Source organism: Doryrhamphus excisus, chromosome 4 (genome assembly GCF_030265055.1).
Source record: "Doryrhamphus excisus isolate RoL2022-K1 chromosome 4, RoL_Dexc_1.0, whole genome shotgun sequence".
Taxonomy (NCBI): domain Eukaryota; kingdom Metazoa; phylum Chordata; class Actinopteri; order Syngnathiformes; family Syngnathidae; genus Doryrhamphus; species Doryrhamphus excisus.
The window spans coordinates 23,374,615-23,396,523 of record NC_080469.1 but is presented as its reverse complement, the minus strand read 5'-3'; the positions used below and the strand labels follow the sequence as shown (position 1 = coordinate 23,396,523).

At 36.3% G+C, this 21,909-nt stretch overlaps 1 protein-coding gene across 6 annotated transcripts in view; it reads right to left on the bottom strand.

Annotated features, from left to right (window-relative positions):
- The window catches only part of grid2 (glutamate receptor, ionotropic, delta 2), a 528,950-nt gene that overhangs the window by 84,058 nt on the left and 422,983 nt on the right, over positions 1-21,909 (bottom strand). For all 6 annotated transcript variants that reach the window (XR_009129664.1, XR_009129665.1, XM_058071482.1 and 3 more), the window contains exon 12: positions 5,411-5,549. Coding sequence is in view for 4 of the 6 variants with exons in the window: in XM_058071482.1 (XP_057927465.1) it covers positions 5,411-5,549 (139 nt within the window). In the remaining 2 variants the exon portion in view is untranslated. The remainder of the gene's footprint in view (positions 1-5,410; positions 5,550-21,909) is intronic.

The following is a 21,909-nucleotide window of genomic DNA, read 5'->3' as shown; positions in this document are numbered from 1 at the left end:
TATAAATAATCTATTTTTTTGTTTTTTTTCTCATGATATTATGACTTAAATAATTTTTTTCTTAAAAAAATATTTTCAATATTTCAACTCGATGTCATAAAATTTGCTCTCAATGTTTAATATTTCAATTTCCTCACATGTTTAGTTGTTTTTTTTAGCTTACTGGTTTATTTTTTGCCTTCATTATTGTGAAGTGTCTTGGTTTCTTGAAAAGCGCATTTAAATAAAATGTATTATTATTTTTTTCCTCCCATGGAATAATGAGTTTATTCCTTTAAAATTTTCATAATTGTATCATTAGAACACAACTTTATTTCCTTAATAGTTTGTCTTTATTCTCACAAAAATACTGCAGAAATACTGCAAATTAATTGTTCTTAATTTTTGCTGTTTTTTAAAAATGTATTTATATTTCCAGTTAAAATTTTGGACGCTGCTGCTTTAGGCTCATGGCAAAAATCCGTTAAAAAAAACAAGTATAAAATTTACTGTAAAAAATAAAATAAAATAAATAAAAATTACATGTAACAAAGATGTTGAAAAATAAAACAGAAATATTATATTATAATTATCAAATTAAATACTACTGAAATTACTTCATTACACTAATTTGTAATTTTGTAATAAAAAAAAACGCTACCGGGACTGTATTTTAAATTTAATTTTTTTTTACATTGTATTGTATTTGACCAAATATTGCAAAAATATTGACAACATGCATGTTTGATTTTCTATGTATTATTTTCTATTGAACATACTACTGGTATTATTCATTTGATTGAGTGGTACTTGACAATGCTCCAAGCATATTTAACAGCGGGGCCCAGACTGATTGATGGAGGGCAGCGCGGGCCCTCATTACATGGATGCTGACTCACTCACGAAGACACTGTAGCGTTTATGGAAGGTCGGGACTTTTGCGGGTTCCCTTCTTGACCCTCTCTTCAGTCGTCTCCCTGACCCGCCTAAACAAATGCATTTGAACATTTTAATGGACTCTGATGTTAACATGAATTTTTTATTGCCGTCGATTAATCACTGGCTTTAATGGTGGTCGTGTGGGGAATAAACGTGGCGCCTGTCAGAGGCGCTCTTTGACCGGAGATTCTCCCTTTAGTGGAATACTTTCAGTGGACTTAAGCTTGTTATTTCTTGGTGTGTGCTAGCTTTGACAGAACTAATAGCGCACAGTAGCGAGGACAAGCGAGCCGGGCGGTCTAGACATGAAATGACATCTCTAGAACTTCATGTAGTTAAATTCCAATGTATTTATTCAAAAGTGTTTCAAACAAAGAAGTCAAAAAATTACCACTTCCACACTGCATGGGAGGAGATATTTCTTTTTACTCCGTCATGTATGTGAATTTCCGCAAAGTAGGATTCCTTATTTATAAATGGGATATACACTAACACCCACAAAAATGTACCACTTCCACACGGAATGGGAGGAGATATTTCTTTTTACTCCATCATGCATGTGAATTTCCGCAAAGTAGGATTCCTTATTTATAAATGGGATATATTTGTGGTAAGGGTTTCGAAAACCTGTTCACGACCTTCAAAATAAAGTTTGACACCCATAAAAATTTACCACTTCCACACGGAATGGGAGGAGATATTTCTTTTTACTCCGTCATGTATGTGAATTTCCGCAAAGTAGGATTCCTTATTTATAAACGGGATATATTTGTGGTAAGGCTTTAGAAAACCTGTTCACGACCTTCAAAATAAAGGTTTTAAAATCACTGGAGCCCTCTAGACATAAACTAACACCCACAAAAATTTACCACTTCCACATGGCATGGGAGGAGATATTTCTTTTTACTCCGTCATGCATGTGAATTTCCGCAAAGTAGGATTCCTTATTTATAAAAGGGATATATTTGTGGTAAGGGTTTCGAAAACCTGTTCACGACCTTCAAAATAAAAGTTTTTAAAATCACTAGAGCCCTCTAGACATAAGGCAACACCCACAAAAATTTACCACTTCCACACGGCATGGGAGGAGATATTTCTTTTCTTTTTTTCATGATTGTGAATTCCCGCAAAGTTGGGAGTTAAGTTATTTATATGAATGAATTGAATATTTTTGTCATAGAAATTATGTTTTTGATTTTGTAAATATATTTTTTTTTTACTATTATTAGAGCGGTCTAGACATGAAATGACATATCTATAACTTCATGTAGTTAACTTCCAATGTATTTATTCAAAAGTGTTTCAAACGAAGAAGTCAAAAATTTACCACTTCCACACGGCATGGGAGGAGATATTTCTTTTTACTCCGTCATGATTGTGAATTTCCGCAAAGTAGGATTCCTTATTCATAAATGGGATATATTTGTGGTAAGGGTTTCGAAAACCTGTTCACGACCTTCAAAATGAAGTTTGACACCCATAAAAATTTACCACTTCCACACGGCATGGGAGGAGATATTTCTTTTTACTCCGTCATGTATGTGAATTTCCGCAAAGTAGGATTCCTTATTTATAAATGGGATATATTTGTGGTAAGGGTTTAGAAAAACTGTTCACAACCTTCAAAATAAAAGTTTTTAAAATAACTAGAGACCTCTAGACATAAACTAACACCCACAAAAATTTACCAATTCCACACGGAATGGGAGGAGATATTTCTTTTTACTCAGTCATGTATGTGAATTTCCACAAAGTAGGATTCCTTATTTATAAATGGGATATATTTGTGGTAAGGGTTTAGAAAAACTGTTCACAACCTTCAAAATAAAAGTTTTTAAAATAACTAGAGACCACTAGACATAAACTAACACCCACAAAAATTTACCACTTCCACACGGCATGGAAGGAGTAGGATTCCTTATTTATAAATGGGATATATTTGTGGTAAGGCTTTAGAAAACCTGTTCACAACCTTCAAAATAAGGTTTTTAAAATCAGTAGAGCTCTCTAGACATAAACTAGCACCCACATAGTCATGTTTACGCTAGGATTTCCTGCTTCAGTTACTTCCTGCAGTGGCTTTGTTTTATATTTGTATTTTAGTTAATTGTTTAGCAGTGATAATTTCTAGATACATTTTTAAAAAAACATGATAGAGTGAAGCCGGATTGGCTCAAGAGAGGATAAGCGGCATAGAAAACGGATACAAAGAAGGCACAAAATTCTTCTTTAAGTTAGCTTTTCCCTCCTCCTTGTCCTCTCAATCTGCTTCCATGACCACATCCTTCCTCTCTCGGTTACCACTCCGTGATGTTCATCCTTCCTTTCCCACCTTCCTCGCCCACCCTCGCGCTGTTTTCCTAAAGGATCGAAATTGAGAAAAAACATCCAAGCGTGAAATTGACCAGAGAGGAGCCCTGAACGCTGGCTTGTTATTTCATTTCCAGGGTGAAACAAAAGGCATTAATAGTTAAAAACCTCCCTTTGTCCTACTGGCTGGCCCTCTTAAAGCAACAGGAACATCATGACCTCATTCTCATCATTTTCATATTAGTTCTCAAATTGTCACATTTAACTGCGGAAACATGGTATGAACAGGTGTGGCTGTGGGCAACCTCCTAATGTAGCTTCATATAGGAAATATGATATTTAGTTGTTTATCTGCCTATAGTGAATATAAACTTAAAAAAGCGCTCAAATTGCAAACATCACAGTCTTTTCTTTCAGTGACCGTCTTTAGAGGCGTGTGGGTGGCGCCCCGAGAGGTACTAATTACGCCTCTAATGACCCCGGAAGAGTAAACACATTAAAGATAATGCATGAAAATTTATGGAAATCCTTAATTCACTCAGCAAGCTGAGAGGCACTCGTTAATGGCGGCACATTTAAAAGGGAGGAGTGGGTGGAACAACATGGAGCGAAAGGTGACTTCAGTTAAAGTAAATGGAAATACTGAGGCACAACCGGAAAAAGGGGGTGGGGGGTGATGGGGGTGTTTGGAAAAGAAAAACTGAAATCACGAGGCACGCGCAGTGTGACGAGATGGAGGAAAAAAAAAATAAATGATGTTTATTCCGAAGCGGAGTCGAGGAGCTGGAGGAGGGAGGACACTAGCGGGCATAACGGATGCCACGGAATTCTGATTAGTCCAATGAGAGATGAACGCTTCCGAGTGCCACCCGGAAAGGAACACTGGAGAAAAACACACATTATCGCAAAGGATACATAAACAGAGAGCGAGTGTGTGTTGTTAGCTTTCTAGCTTGGCGAGGACGCTTGTCTTTTGGGGACATTTTACAACAGACCCCCCCCCCCAAAAAAATAGGACCCAGTAATGAGGAACTTTTTAATCACCTCCAAAATAGTGGTAATGTTGCTTCAGGTGGTTCAAGATAGCCAGCTGCTATTTGACGCCCCTGCACAAACTGAAGCTACATTGATAGCGCCCCCCCTCTGAAACATCTGGGACTTCCTTGTTCTTGCCAATAACATTAGAAGCCATTAGGACTTTCAAGGGCCCATTTTTATCATTAGAGAATAAACCTTTCAATGTCCCATGTTTGGTGCGCTCGTGTAAATTCCAAACAGGAAATGAGTTTAAAAATACAAATAATATGTTTTTCCTCTAACAAAACAAGACCTCACAGCTAGGAGACCAGGGTTCAATTCCACCCTCGGCTATCTCTGTGTGGAGTTTGCATGTTCTCCCCGTGCATTGCATGGTTTCCTCCCACACATTCCAAAAACATGCTAGGTTAATTAGCGACTCCAAATTGTCCATAGGTATGAATGTGAGTGTGAATGGTTGTTTGTCTATATGTGCCCTGTGATTGGCTGGCTACCAGTCCAGGGTATACCCCGCCTCTCGCCCGAATTGGTCATTGAATTTTTATTTGTAATTAAAAAAAAATCAATAATAAAAAAGTAATAAAAATATAAAATAAAATAAAATAAAATAAAATAAAATAAAATAAAATAAAATAAAATAAAATAAAATAACATCATCATCACGAAGCTGATATGCATTTTTTCATGAAATATATACAACTACATGTGCTACATTACAAAATTTCAAAGTGGGCCTTGCATCCTTTTCGAAAACCTGTTCACGACCTTCAAAATAAAGTTTTTTTAAATCAATAAAATAAAATAAAATAAAATAAAATAAAATAAAATATCATCACAAAGCTGATGTGTATTTTTTCATGAAATATATAGAACTACATGTGCTACATTAAGAAATTTCAAAGTGGGCCTTGCATCCTTCTCGAAAACCTGTTCACGACCTTCAAAATAAAGTTTTTAAAATAAAATAAAATAAAACAAAATAAAATAAAACTACATTACAAAATTTCAAAGTGGGCCTTGCATCCTTTCATTTTTCTTTATTTGGCCCACAACACCCTTACTTTAGTATCCCCGTGATTCATTAAGCTAGACTAAAATATGGGGAAAGAGCCTTGAAAACGGTAATTATTTGTTGGATACTCACTGTATGGAGTTCTCTATACGCGTGATGGTCAGGAAGGCTGCTAGATTGGCTGTGTAGGAGGAGATGACGATGAGAGCGAACATCCACCAAACACCCATCATCATTCGTGTTGCCAGGGTGGTGTAAGGCACCTCTCCACCTAGACGGAAAAAAAAACCACAAGATCTTAACACAAACACGTCTTGTTTTTCCAGGACACATCAGTCACATCAGAGGAGAAGCTAGAAGAAGAAAGTACACAGAATTCAATTTGTGTTGGTTTGGAAAGGTGGGTTGGTGATCAAGTATTTACTATATTGGGAGGTGCGAAGCTCCCTGCACACACTGGCTGAGTCACAGCTTTAAACCATCACATCATAAGTCACATCAGCGAGAGGCGGGGTCCACCCTGGACTGGTGGCCAGCCAATCACAGGGCACATATAGACAAACAACCATTCACACTCACATTCATACCTATGGACAATTTGGAACATGCAAACTCCACACAGAGATGCCTGAGTGGGGGGTTCGAACCTGGGAACCCGCTGTGCGCTAACCACTCGTCCACCGTGCAGCCTACTGACTGAATATTCATTCATTTATTCATTTTCTACGAGGGCCGCGGGGGTTCTGGAGCCTATCCCAGCTGTCTTCGCATTTGTTCTAAACTTAGAAAGGCAAAAACGGACCACTTCCACTAGGAACGGGAGGAGACCATGTTATGATTGACTCCATGCAGTGTTAAGGTAATGTCATGTAAGGTAACATCTTAATTTTGTGTTATTACTGCCAGTTAATGACCAGAATACTTCATATCACTTGTATTTCAATATGTTATGACTAATAATAGACCAGAAAACAGCAATCATGTATTCATTAAAAAAAAAAAAAAAAAGATAAATGGATGGACAGCTTTAGCTTGCAGCCCAATTGATGTTGTGGAGTATCATGGAGTATTATCGTTTTGTGGAAGTGGGCTGAGCTTGCAATGAATTCACCAAAGGGAAAATCAAGCAGGATCCATAAGACTGTATATTTGTAATGCACGATGTCATACGCCGTAACAGGAAGCCGCAGTGTTTGAAATGTTGTCAAGCGCTGCTCCGCATATGGCGGTGCCCTTAGGCTCCCTCGAAAACTTGATGTCAACAGCAAAATGTATTGTCAGGAGGAGATACTACTGCATGTGAAACCCACAGAGGAAGGGGGGGGGGGGTTGATAAGAAATTTGAATTGAATCAAATGTATGAAGCAATGCATCTCGAGTCTTCAGGGGGAATGGGGAGAAGGGGGCGGGGGGGCAACAATATGGCGGAGAAAGGAAAGAGGGAGTAGATAAAGAGAACATGGAATTATGCGGGTGGATGTCACATTATTATATATATTTTTTTGTAGTAATACTAATACTACTACTCCTACTACTACTACTACTACTAATAACTAATAACAATAATTAATAATTGTATATTATTATATATTTCTATATAAATACATGTTATATATTATGTTATATAAATAATAATAATTAATAATTTTATATTTGTATATAAATAATGTTATATATTATGTTATATAAATAATAATAATAAAATATAATTTTATATTATTATATATTTGTATATAAATAAATGTTATGTATAATATTATACAAATAATAATAAATAAAAATGTTATATTATTATATATTTGTATATAAATAAATGTTGTATATCATGTTATATAAATAATAATGATTTTATATTATTATATATTTGTATATAAATAAATGTTATATATTTATTTATTTATTTATTATTTATATATTATTATTATTATTATTATTATGAACTTTATATGTATGTCTTAAGGAGATTCTAAGCAGAATATATATATTTTTTGTAGTAATACTACTACTAATAATAATAATAATAATAATAATTTTATATTATATATATAAATGTTATATATTATGTTATACAAATAATAATAATTTTATATTATTATATATTTGTATATAAATAAATGTTATATTTTTATTTATTTATTATTTATATATTATTATTATTATTATTATGAACTTTATATGTATGTCTTAAGGAGGTTCTAAGCAGAATATATATTTTTTGTAGTAATACTACTACTACTACTACTACTACTAATAATAATAATAATAATAATAATTTTATATTATATATTTTTTATTTAAATAAATGTTATATATTATGTTATGTAAATAATAATTTTATATTATTATATATTGTATATAAATAAATGTTATATATATATATATATATATATATTTATTTATTTATTCATTTATTTATTATTATGACTATGAACTTTATATGTATGTCTTAAGGAGATTCTAAGCAGAATATATATATATATATCTTTTGTAGTAATACTACTACTACTACTAATAATAATAATAATAATTAATAATAATAATAAATCATTTTATATTATTATATATTTTTTATCGTCAAGAGCACCAAATATGGGACACTGCGGGTTGTCATCGTGATCCTTCAATTGAACAATTGGGTTTCAGGTTGTGCAGGGGTGTCAAATGGCGTTGGCGATATTGCAGGGTGCATCCCTCATAATGAAAGGCCCTCGTCTGTGTGGTAATAACTAGTTTTTTTCAACAAGAAAAACTCCCATTTTAGATTTTTGCATTTTGAAGCTCTACTTAGAAGCTTTGAAGCTCCTTAAGATGCGGAAAAAAACAAAAGATGCAACATAGTTGTGTAGTTCAGTGCAAAAACAGCATTCCCTTTTGGGATTTGTAAGCTACAATAAATAAAAACAAATGTTTCACCTGCAGCGTTGTATATTAAAATTAAATAAATGTACAAATAGTGTTTTTTGATTAAGCTCCTGCATTAAGTATTCATGAGAAATGATGTCCTGATATTGCCAACGGGAACAGGAACCTTTTTCAAAGAACCATGCAGGACCAGCAGGCAAAAACGTGCTTTTTTTTTTTTTTTTTTTTTTTTCTCTCCACCTCATAATGTTGAAATGTATGCAAAGCCGTGACTGCTACACCTCAGACTCCAATAGCTTCCATAACATGACCTTTGTGACTCATTCCACCGTAGAGGATATTTGGGGATTTGGGTTTTTCAAACTAGAAATAACCACACAGAGGAGCCATTCAATTAAAGCAGAGGGGGGGAAAAAAAAAAAGACTATTGTCACGTCAAAGAACAATTTTCATGGTGATTTTCAGGCTACACTTGCAACTTTTATGAAATATGTAATACAGCAGGGAGTGCCTGCATCTGGATGTGGAAAACATTTAGAAGGTGCCCTGAACTACTCTTAGAGTGCAATGCAATATTAAACATTGTGCTTCATTTAAATGGTGCACACGTTGGATTGAGCATCTTTTATTCTGTTCTTTTTTTAAATGTTTATTATATTTACTATATTTCATATGTCGCTCCAGTTAACTAAGTCTCCTATCATTTGGACTACTCGAAATAGCCCCAGGTCAAAATTGCCATTGCCTGAAAATAACCATCTTATGTAGTTTTATCTTAAAGGAATTGCTAATTGCGCACGGCGGTCGAGTGGTGAGTGCGCAGACTCCCCGTGCATTGCATGGTTTCCTCCCACATTCCAAAAAACATACTAGGTTAATTAGCGACTCCAAATTGTCCATAGGTATGAATGTGAGTGTGAATGGTTGTTTGTCTATATGTGCCCTGTGATTGGCTGTCTATTGGGGACATTTTACAACAGACCCCCCCTCCCCCCCCAAAAAATAAAAAAAAAATAGGACCCAGTAATGAGGAACTGTGTCACTCTTTTTAATCACCTCCAAAATAGCTTTGGACAAGCTTGATGCCAGTGTTTCCAGGAGGCTAGTAGCCAGCTGCTATTTGACACCCCTGCACAAAGCTACATTGATAGCGCCCCCCCCCCCCCACTGAAACATCTGGGACTTCCTTGCCAATAACGTTGGAAGCCATCAGGACTTTCAAGGGCCCATTTTTCTCATTAGAGAATAAAACTTTCAATGTCCCGTGGTTGGTGCGCTCGTGTAAATTCCAAACAGGAAATGTTGCAAATTTTAAAAAGACAAATAAGATGTTTTTTCCTAAAAAAAAACTTCTCTCGGGTTAGCGCGCAGACCTCACAGCTAGGAGACCAGGGTTCAATTCCACCCTCGGTTATCTCTGTGTGGAGTTTGCATGTTCTCCCCGTGCATGCGTGGGTTTTCTCCGGGTACTCCGGTTTCCTCCCACATTCCAAAAACATGCTAGGTTAATTGGCGACTCCAAATTGTCCATAGGTATGAATGTGAGTGTGAATGGTTGTTTGACTATATGTGCCCTGTGATTGGCTGGCCACCAGTCTACCCTGACATCCGTAGCGGCACACTAGCTGCTCAGGGCAAGTGTCCGAATACAGTACAAGTGGCTCCCTCTGCTCTATAATCTGCTTAGTAGTGATGCAGTAGTTGAAATGTCAAGATACAGTGGTACCTCAGTTAACATCCGCCCTGGTTAGCACGTTTTTTTGGTTAACATCCAAAAAATTTTGCCAAAATTTTGCCTCGGTCTACCTTTCCTCTCGCTTGTCTACGGCATGCAGGCCCCACAGCTAGGAGACCAGGGTTCAATTCCACCCTCGGCCATCTTTGTGTGGAGTTTGCATGTTCTCCCCGTGCATGCATGGGTTTTCTCCGGGTACTCCGGTTTCCTCCCACATTCCAAAAACATGCTAGGTTAATTAGCGAATTGTCCATAGGTATGAATGTGAGTGTGAATGGTTGTTTGTCTATATGTGCCCTGTGATTGGCTGGCCACCAGTCCAGGGTGTACCCCGCCTCTTGCCCGAAGGCAGCTGGGATAGGCTCCAGCAAGCCCCGCGACCCTCCTTGTCAACTTACTCTCACTTTAAACTTTAAAAATCTCACTTTATTCTTATAATATTTTGACTTTATTCTCCGCTTTTCTTCATTTTCCGCAATTTAAAATTTCCTAAATTATATATATATATTTTTTTTTTAATTCTCATAATATCATGACTTAAATGGATTTTCTTTAATATTTCAAGTCTACTTAACTGAAACGAAGTTATTTTTGCCTCATAAATTTTTTTTGGTAAAATTACTGATAATTTTTTAATAATAAAAAAAAATAATTCTAACCACTTCTATGACTTCCTGCATTGTCAAATTGTCTTAGAATGTGCCGTGGGCCACCAGCACCACACTTTGGACACCCCTGAACCTAACGTTACAGGAAGTAGAAAAGTTAGCATACCCAGAAAAAAAATGCATTTATTGGAAAAATTTCTTGATACTGTTTTCCTGATTGTTCCTGAAGCTAACATTATTTTTATATTATATTTTTATATTATATTTATATTATATTTTATTATATTTTTCTATTATTCGGGCAAGGTTGGGTCTTCCTGCCTGCAGGAGGCCGGCCTCTCTGCACCAAAATCTCCTCCATCTTTCCGTATTCCACTCTCCAAACTACGTCGAAGTTTTCATTCTGCATTTTTCCAAAAGAATCGGAGCTTGAAACATCTGCAAGTACGCTCGATAATTCAGATATGCCGCGATATGTTTGACTTCCCCCCAACTTTGAGGAGGCTCGTGCCAATCTTCCGCTATCAAAAAAGCTCTGTAATCTTTCTTTAAAATCTACATTGGCGCCGCCAACAGTGTTCGCTGAAGTTATTCTCAGTAGTGAAACGATGAGAGCGCTTCATTAAGGGCCTTCTTCAAAGATGCGACGACGCGCGCAAGATATTCAGCTGATATCAGCTCCCTGCTGAGAGTCGCCGCAATCTCCGCTACGGAATGATGCAATTTGTGTCTTATCTAAAATGACGACTATTTTAATTCCTCTTAGAAAGTGTGTGATTGGGCGGGGGGGAAGGCAAGCGGCTCTCCGTTGTTAGTAAAGTCAAGATGGATAGGTTAACTTCTTTTTACACTTTGTGATATTAACATTAATAATAACAAATAATGAAAATATTTATTCTATATTATTAATGACACTAAATTCATTGTCACTTTTTAATGAATACAAATAATATCAATTTACATAGAAATAATATTAAATATGTTTCATAATAATGCTATAAAAATACTATATTAATATAGTATAATTTTATCCTTCATAAAATGTATTTTTATTGATATTATCATTAATGATTATTAAAGAAAAAATATATATATTATGATAATCCCTAATAAAAATTCTATATTTATCTATTTAAAAATATTTAGAAACAATATCAGTGATAAAATATGTTTTTTATTGATATTATCATTGATGATTATTAAAGAAAAAATATATATGTTATGATAATCCTAATAAAAATTCAATATTTATCTATTTAAAAATATTTAGAAACAATATCAGTGATAAAATGTTTTTTTAATTCTTAGGAGTATACATTAGATTATATAATTAGTTTATAACTGAATCAATCCATTTTTAATAATGCAAAAATTATTAATAATAATTCGTAATGGCATTTAAAAAATATTTTTTACATTTTAAAAATTAAATTTTAACATTTTAAAAATTGAAAAAAAAACAAAAAGATGAAAATTTAATTCAAATAATATAAATGAACCATGATTATTATTTTAATAAATGAATAATTTTCATACTTAAATTTATTTAATAAATATTGGCAAAACAAATATATATTTTCTTATTTAAAAATACTATATTAATATAGTATAATTTTATCCTTCATAAAATATATTTTTATTGATATTATCATTGATGATTATTAAAGAAAAATATATATATTATGATAATCACTAATAAAAATTCAATATTTATCTATTTAAAAATATTTAGAAACAATATCAGTGATAAAATATTTTTTTTATTCTTAGGAGTATAGATAATATTATATAAATAGTTTATAACTGAATCAATCCATTTTTTATAATGCTAAAATTACTAATAATAATTTGTAATGGCATTTAAAAATATTTTTTACATTTTAAAAAATTTATTTTAACATTTAAAAAATTGAAAAAAAAAACAAAAAGATAAAAACTTACTTCAAATAATATAAATGAACCATGATTATTATTTTAATAAATGAATACTTTTCATACTTAAATTTATTTAATAAATATTGGCAAAACAAATATATATTTTTTCTTATTTAAAAACAACCTTTGCGAAAAAAAAAATAATGTTATAATTTATCATGTGTCATAGCATGATCATTAAAAATACAGCGTACTATTATTACTAATATATTGATAATGATTTCTATAAAACGGTGACGACAGAGTCCACTTAAAGAACATAGTGATGTCACAAAAACGTTGTATCTTCAGTACAGCTCTGATGTAATTCCAGCATTGGAGGAACATAAGCCAGCACCATAACAAGCTTAATTATGATAAAGTGCACCGTCCTGATCACATGACCCAGCTGTGTGCTTATCATAAACATCTTTTTCCCCAGTAATTGGAACTCAGGTTAACCCAGCAGTGACTTGACTTGTCGTTATCTGTGCTGTTGACGACAAGATGTATTGATTTCCTAAACAAATCCAAAAATGAAAGAAGGTAAACATGTTGCGGCAAAAAAATAAACACGTCTCCGCTCTGTTAATCATTTGTTTAGAGTGAAGGGAACACGGGACAGAGATGACAAATTAGTCGAGAATCGGGAAGTGTTGTTTTCCCCGCAGTTGTGGAGTACACAGGAACATTATTCCGGGAAAAACACAATTGAGCTGAGTCGGATGCTCCGTCATCACACACACACACACACACACACACACACACACATAGTCCTTGTTGACATGGTTCAGTTTAAGGGAGCCCCACATGAGAGCAGCTTTGAAGCCACCGGAGCGTTCGGGCACATCCAGTTTTTTTTTTAATGTGTGAATTTCGGTACCTTTTCCGCTGCTTTCAGATTATTCCCACACTTCTCTCTTTTGATGACTTGCAGGAATCTTTCTGAATTTATTTACTTTTCTACCAGTTTTGGATCCAATTGCTTGGCTGAAGTCGGGGCTAAGATGAGCTGCAGGGGGAAATGTGTAGCAATGAGGGCAAAAAGTTGAGATGACAGTGAATGCATCACTCCTTAATCTTTCCATTGTGCACGAGCACCTTTTTAATACCTTTACTGATAAGCTGAGGAAGCTTTTCCATGCGGTTGGCAAGTTTTTTTTTTATTATTATTTTTTTTTATTTAAATCCAACCATTAAGGGACTATAGTGGGCCTGTAATGTGGTTTGGAGCAAAGATGCTTCCAATTTACGATTCCGAGAGGTGCCTAATGGTATCTCTGCACCTAGCATGTGCTCTAATTTAATGCGACAACTAAAAAAAAAAAAAAAAAAGTAAGTATATGGCATTAAAATTTCGAAGCTTGGTGCACATTCTAACTGGCAATGAGGGCTGGGGTTTCCATTTAAATAGGCCACTCGTATTTACCTGACCTTTCATAATGCAGTTTTAGAATTTGTGAATAAGTTAAGTAAATTCCAAAATTATATGATCGCTAATATCGCTTTTAATTGGTGTGGTAGGCTAAACTTGAGCTGCTTCGGCTTCGGTAAACAAACTCCTGCCTCCCAAAAAAGGCATATCGCTCGGTTTTTGAAATGTAAACGACGACTTTCCTCCCGCTCCTCACCTTGCCCTCACAACTACAATGAAAGAAGAAGCCAAATGCATAAAAAAATATTTTAAAGGCTAAAACTGGCTAATAACTAGCTAATAAAAGGCAAATTTAAAGATTAAAACGTGATTAAAAATGCTGCGATTAATTAATCATAATTAATTATTTTATTTGACATGTAAATTATTGCTGCTACTACTGATAGTAATGATAATATAATAACAATAATACTAATTTGACAACATTTTGGGGCTGCACGGTGGACAAGTGGTTAGCACGCAGGCCTCACAACTCGGGCACCTGTGTGGAGTTTGCATGTTCTCCCCGTGCATGCGTGGGTTTTCTCCGGGAACTCCCACATTCCAAAAACATGCTAGGTTATAATTAGCGACTCCAAATTGTCATTAGGTATGAATGTGAGTGTGAATGGTTGTTTGACTATATGTGCCCTGTGATTGGCTGGCCACCAGTCTACCCTGACATCCGTAGCGGCACACTAGCTGCTCAGGGCAAGTGTCCGAATACAGTACAAGTGACTCTATAATCTGCTTAGTAGTGATGCAGTAGTTGAAATGTCAAGATACAGTGGTACCTCGGTTAACATCCGCCCCGGTTAGCACGGTTTTTTTTTGGTTAACATCCAAAAAATTTTGCCAAAATTTTGCCTCGGTGTACCTTGCCTCTCGCTTGTCTACGGCGCACAGGCCCCACGGCTAGGAACCCCGAGTTCAATTCCACCCTCTGCCATTTCTGTGTAGAGTTAGCATGTTCTCCCTGTGCATGCGTGGGTTTTCTCCGGGTATTCCGGTTTCCTCCCACATTCCAAAAACATGCTAGGTTAATTAGCGACTCCAAATTGTCATTAGGTATGAATGTGAGTGTGAATGGTTGTTTGTCTATATGTGCCCTGTGATTGGCTGGCCACCAGTCTATCCTGACATCCGTAGCGGCACACTGGCTGCTCAGGGCAAGTGTCCGAATACAGTACAAGTGGCTCCCTCTCTGCTCTGTAATCTGCTTAGTAGTGATGCAGTAGTTGAAATGTCAAATACAGTGGTACCTCAGTTAACATCCGCCCCGGTTAGCACGTTTTTTTTTGGTTAACATCCAAAAAATTTTGCCAAAATTTTGCCTCGTTCTACCTTGCCTCTTGCTTGTCTATGACAAGGAGGTTAATTGGCGACTCCAAATTGTCCATAGGTATGAATGTGAGTGTGAATGGTTGTTTGACTATATGTGCCCTGTGATTGGCTGGCCACCAGTCCAGGGTGTACTCTGCCTCTCGCCCGAAGAGCTAACAAACATAGAATGGGATATCATGCTTCCAGCACGTTTGAAAGTTACCCCCCCCCCTCCAAATGCAGTACCCAACCAAGTCAGACTGTGACTAAAACAAGGAAGCAATAGCTTGTGCCCTTAAGGGCAGCTTTTTGGCATATTTACAGCACTGTACCACAGCCTTGGGCTGCCATTATGATGGATGTAACAATATGTCTGCCATCTTGGTGGAGTGCATTACTGTTGGATTTGCCATGTTTGTGGAGTTGGCGACTCCGGCAAATAGTCTCGTTGTTAAATGTAATTAAGTGCTCGACGTCACGCATGCTTGATACCCTAAGGTTTTGTGGGGAAAATGAACTAAAATGTACACAGAGCATCTCACACACAAACAGTGCAGTCCTCCCGCGGAGAGGGGCACAGCAGGAGAGCTTGTTCAATCATTTTAGATAATAGGCGGAACATTTAAAGGATGTGTGCATGAAAGGGAGCTGAAAACCCCGATTTTAACACGAGAGGGGGAAAAAAAAACAGGACATATATTTGATCATGTGGTGATGATATCAATTTTTTTTTATTTGAGATAAATCATACGTGCCTGCATGTAGTCAGGACCATTAGCAACAGATGTTATCCTTTAAAAAGAACACGGCCACCTGCTCCCTCGCCCCTACTTTTTTGGACAAAGTAATGTACTGGAAAGGGCCCAAAACTTTAATACACTGACACGACACACTCCATGTCTTTGCTCGGTCATGCACGGGCATGAACAAGACAGCCGCTGCCAGCCAACTGAAACAAAAGCAACAGTGGAGCAACAGAGGAGAGTGACAGGAAGAAGCAATACAATTACCTTACTAAAATTACCTTACTTCATCTGCAAATGTATTTTTTTACAAATTAAATGTCATACAATTGGACAAGAACATTCACCGTGTGCAGACTTGATGTATGAAGAATATCGTGCTCGTATAGTGCTTGTTTACTCGTCTCATATACTTTGTGTTTATTTGTACACATTTAAAGACAAAATGACACAGAGCATGCTCACGGTGCTTCTGGCTTCCCAGCATGCTTTGTGGCACTTGTTTTGTCCAAAAAAGTTGCTAAAGGTTGCCTGTTTAGAGTTAACCCAGATGTTATTTACTATCCTCCTCTATGACAGTAATAGTTGTCCTGTGTATGTGTTTTACGTGTTAAGTTGCTGTGTGATGAATATAGCGTTATTTGGAGTCAGACTCCTCTGTTAACTCATTTAAAAAAGTATCGACATCTGTTGCTTAATCTCCCCTATGGCAGTAGTAGTTGTCCTGTGTATGTGTTTTACGTGTTAAGTTGCTGTGTGATGGATATAGCGTTATTTGGAGTCAGACTCCTCTGTTAACTCATTTAAAAAGTATCGACATCTGTTGCTTAATCTCCCCTATGGCAGTAGTAGTTGTCCTGTGTATGTGTTAAGTTGCTGTGTGATGGATATAGCGTTATTTGGAGTCAGTATTTGGAGTCAGACTCCTCTGTTAACTCATTTAAAAAAGTATCAACGTCTGTTGCTTATCCTCCCCTATGGTAGTAGTAGTAGTTGTCCTGTGTATGTGTTAAGTGTTAAGTTGCTGTGTGATGAATATAGCGTTATTTGGAGTCAGACTCCTCTGTTAACTCATTTAAAAAAGTATCAACGTCTGTTGCTTATCCTCCCCTATGGCAGTAGTAGTTGTTCTGTGTATGTGTTTTACGTGTTTAGTTGCTGTGTGATGCATATAGCTTTATTTGGAGTGAGACTCCTGTGTTAACTCATTTAAAAAAGTATCAACGTCTGTTGCTAATCCTCCCCTATGGCAGTAGTAGTTGTCCTGTGTATGTGTTTTACGTGTTAAGTTGCTGTGTGATGGATATAGCGTGATTTGGAGTCAGACTCCTCTGTTAACTCATTTAAAAAGTATCAATGTCTGTTGCTTATCCTCCACTATGGCAGTAGTAGTTGTTCTGTGTATGTGTTACGTGTTAAGTTGCTGTGTGATGGATATAGCGTTATTTGGAGTCAGACTCCTCTGTTAACTCATTTAAAAAGCATCGACGTCTGTTGCTTATCCTCCCCTATGGCAGTAGTAGTTGTCCTGTGTATGTGTTACGTGTTAAGTTGCTGTGTGATGGATATAGCGTTATTTGGAGTCAGACTCTTCTGTTAACTCATTTAAAAAGTATCAACGTCTGTTGCTTGAGTCCTACATTAAAGGGAAAAGTGGTAAGTGGAAAAAATGTGAAAGATGGCAAAAAGAAAAAAAATCCTTTAAGTATTTTTGTTAAACATTGAGTTCATTTTAAAAAGTCTCCATGCAGGATTCTTTAATTCCCTTCATTCAATTCATGAGATGAGTGTAACGTGTCTCATATCCAACTTCATCTTTGCAGAGTCAACATGTTCAGAAAGCCAGAGTGTGTATTAGGGGATCTGAGTTTGAATTGGGGAGGGAAATTACAATTACAAAGATTGGTCCTTGGGGGGCTGTGGAGACACTGTCGTAAGCGAATAGGACTTGCCTCAATTTCATAAGAAAGAAATGAAAAAGACTGAGATGCAAAATATTCACTGAGATATGACTGCACCCTGTGGAGTAGTCAGTGTACAGCAGGGGTCTCAAACACGCGGCCCGTGGGCCAAATGTGGCCCGCAGGACACTAGTTTGAGGCCCCCGCCTTGATATGAAAGTTTAATGTTTGATATGGATGCTGTATGGTATCATGTACCCAGAAAAAATATTACGTTTGATTAATGTTCATGTTAAAGGTTAAATAACTGTTAATAGTTATCCTCCCTAGCCGTGTGGAAGTGGTAAGTTTTTGGCTTTTTAAGTTTAAAGGAAATAACTTGGAGGCTACCGTTTAGGTCGCTAGCTGTCTAGTTTGCGAGTTAGCATGTGTCTCAAGACCCTGCAGTTGCGCAATATGTTGTAAATAAAAAGAGTATAAATGTGACTATAGTCACGTTTTGTCATGTCTACAGGGCTCTAATAATGTTTTGTTAATTTTAATCTGAAAATTTTTTTTTGTCTAACCACCAATTATATGTGGTTTCTTAAGTTTTTATTATTTGCCGTTTATTATTATTATTATTATTATTATTATATTTATTACTGATTGATTGATTTTCTTTATTCTTGATTTGTTTATTTATTTTATTTATTTCTTATTTTGTGTAGAAAAATAAAAATTAAGATAATTATTTTTTCTGTTTTTAATAAATGCGTTTTTTTTTTCAGACCCTAGCTCCAGTGGCCCCCAAGTAAATTGAGTTTGAGACCCCCGGTGTACAGCTTTTGTAGCTTGTGATCTACTGGTAATGGCCGTAATTGGCAGGTAAGATACTGTAAGTGTACCTTACAGTCAAGCGTGGTGGTGCCATGCAGTGAGGCTGCACGAGTGCTGTCCGGGGAGGGGGGGGGGCTGCAGTTAGGGGAAATATGAATGTACTGTGACATTGTGAAGGGCAGCATTATTCCCTCTCCCTTGGGAGACTGCGTTTCCAACATAATAACGAGCTAGCTGGATATATTTTGAAATACTGTCTTTTTTTAAATTCTAAGGACGGCCGAGACCTCTGTGTTGTGTTTCTCTCCCCCCCCTTCTTGGTGTATGAAACCTGTTTGCATCCCCCATCCGTCCATTATTAGCCCTGCCTCCGCTCTGCTGGGAAGCCGGCATCATCATAGCATCCCCGCTCTCTCCTCTCCACGTCGTTCTCTTTCTGTTCAAAACAACTTGTTCACCTCCATTATGGTGCCATAGAGATGTTGTTGCTGAAGTAGCCTCGACTATCTCTTTTGTTCTTTCTGTCCATCGCTGCCTTCGAATTCGGATTGCACCGTAGGGAGATGAGGAAGTCTCCCAGCAGTTCTATTACATTCAACTCACAAGTTCTCTTTGTCATGGATCATCACTTCGTCCATGCACTGCATTCATAAAATCAATTTACATGGCCCGTACTTCATACACCACTCTAACAGTACTATTTGCTTTCTTGTAATGCAGTATTTGGTAACTAGTGTAACTAGTGTTTGGTATCTGGTCATGGTATTTGGTATCCGTCATAACAATATTCTCTGTGTGGTAATGGCGGTATTTAGTAAATACTAGTGTTTGGTAACTGGTTGGTATCCGGTAACTATGATATTTGGAATAATGTAATGCTGGTATTTCACAACTGTTAATGGTGTTCGGTAACTGGTTATTGTGTTTGGTATCTGTAATGGAAATGGTTTTATTTCATTTGAACATGCATCAGATTACAATTGAATGCATCACATAATCAGTTCCCAGTTCCACATGTCCAAAAGGAGTAGGAATAAGCAAGAAGGTACTTTTACAATCAGTAACTGTTACATTTGTTCACTTCCTGCTTTCATAATATAGTTTAAGTTTTGTTTTTTTTTTGGAATTTTATTTTTGTCACGTACCGAAGTACGAGGTGATATGAGCATCCAATGCCATAATGTGTACCATAGTAAGTGTCAATATAGTGATATATATAGCACATCATGACTGGTTCAAGACTCTTCATCCTTGTATTTAGCAAACATCAACTGCTTGTATTGTTTCTTGAATTGGCTCATCGTTGTGCATTGTTTGATCTGTGATAATGCTATTCACCATATGATCATGGTGGTATGTGGTAAATACTAAGTGATATCACTTCACAATAAAGTACACAAAATACAGTAGTTACTGAGAAACGAATGAGGAACTAATTAACAGCTAATGAAAAGTGTTTAGGGTTAGATTGGTTCGTTCATCATTAAATACTATGATTTTACTGTGACCTTATTGTAGTGTTACCTGCTAATGCCTTTTGGTAACTGGTAATGGTGTTAAGTAACTGGTAATTTTGTCATGGTAATGGTATTTGGTGTCTGTGATAATGGTATTTGGTATCTGGTAATGGTGGTGTTTGGTAACGAGTAATGGTATTTGGTATATGGTAACGTTATCGCATGGTGATGATGGTTTGTATCTGGCATGATGTTGGTATTTGGCATGCTAATGCCAATGCTAATGACTTTGGTGACTGGTAATGGTATTTGGTGTCTGTGATAATGGTATTTGGTATCTGGTAATGGTGGTGTTAGGTAAAGGCCAAAGTGTTTGGTAACTAGTCATGGTATTTGGTAAATGGTAATGTTATTTGGTATTGGTGGCATTTGGCATGATGTTGGTATTTGGCAACTGGTAATGGTGTTTGGGATCTTTGACAATGGTATTCAACATCTGGTAACGGCGGTATGTGTAAAATGCCAATGTGTTTGGTAACTGGTAATTGCTTTGTGCTGGTGACAGTATTTGGTATCCGTGATTATTGAAGGTGTTTGGTAAATGCTAATGACTTTGGTGACTGGTAATGGTATTTGGTGTCTGTGGTAATGGTATTTGGTATCTGGTAATGGCGGTGTTAGGTAGATGCCGAAGTGTTTGGTAACTAGTAATAGTATTTGGTAAATGGTAACGTTATTTGGTATTGGTGGCATTTGGCATGGTGATGGTGGTTGGTATCTGGTAACTGTGATATTTAGAATGATGTGATGCTGGTCTTTGGCAACTGGTAATGGTGTTTGGGATCTTTGACAATGGTATTCACCATCTGGTAATGGCGGTATGCGTAAAATAACTGGTAATTGCTTTGTGCTGGTGACAGTAGTTGGTATTCGTGATTATTGAAGGTGTTCACGATCTGGTAATGGCGGTATTTGGTGACTGGTAATGGTATTTTGGTGTTTGCAACCCAGCAGCTTACCCTCATCGTGACATGCACGGCAGCCATATTTTTGCTAGTGACCTTCTGTAGTGCCTAATGTTTGGTATTTGGTAATCGGGTTTATCTGGGAATGGTGATTATTATTTGATAACACTGGTATCTGGTAATGACTTGTGGTAATGGTGTTTGATATCTGTGGTAATTTTATATAATGGTATTTGGTGTTTGATACTGGTAAATGTCTGTGTTAATGACGGTGTTTGGTAACTGGTAACCATCTTTAGTATCTGGTAATCATATTTGGTATTTGTTGCTCAGTAGCAAAAACAGCATCAGCCTGTTGCGGCCAAATATGATACCATAACAACACAGAGCATCGGTGCTCTAACAATGAATAATAATAAAAAAGCGGTGGAAAAAAATGCTGCAAAGGGCAATCTGGCCATGTTTGTGCAATATTAATTTCTGCACACTCGCCATTACCCAGCATGCTAGCGTTCACTGCGTCAGGGCATAATGGATGTGTTGATTATCACTCGCTGTTTAATATGCTTCCTTTCTCCATCTTGAATGCTTACTCACGCTGCTTTAGCTGCAAGGGCCTGCTGTTAAATGCCACTTTCTACTGCAGGATGGAAGCGCATCAGTGAAAACGAGAAATAAGATGCACGCAGGAGTTTGAAGAGGAGTTAACAACTTTTTTGAAATATATTGCACGGTATATGTCTTCATTCATTTTATTACACTTACAATCCAGGGGTCAATTTGCATGCTGTGTTAGCCGTGTTATTATACACCTCAATTCATTTCCCTCTTTTACTTCTGAGCTAATTGCAGTCTTCAGTTCGTAATGTTAATTTGCATGACCCGTGAAT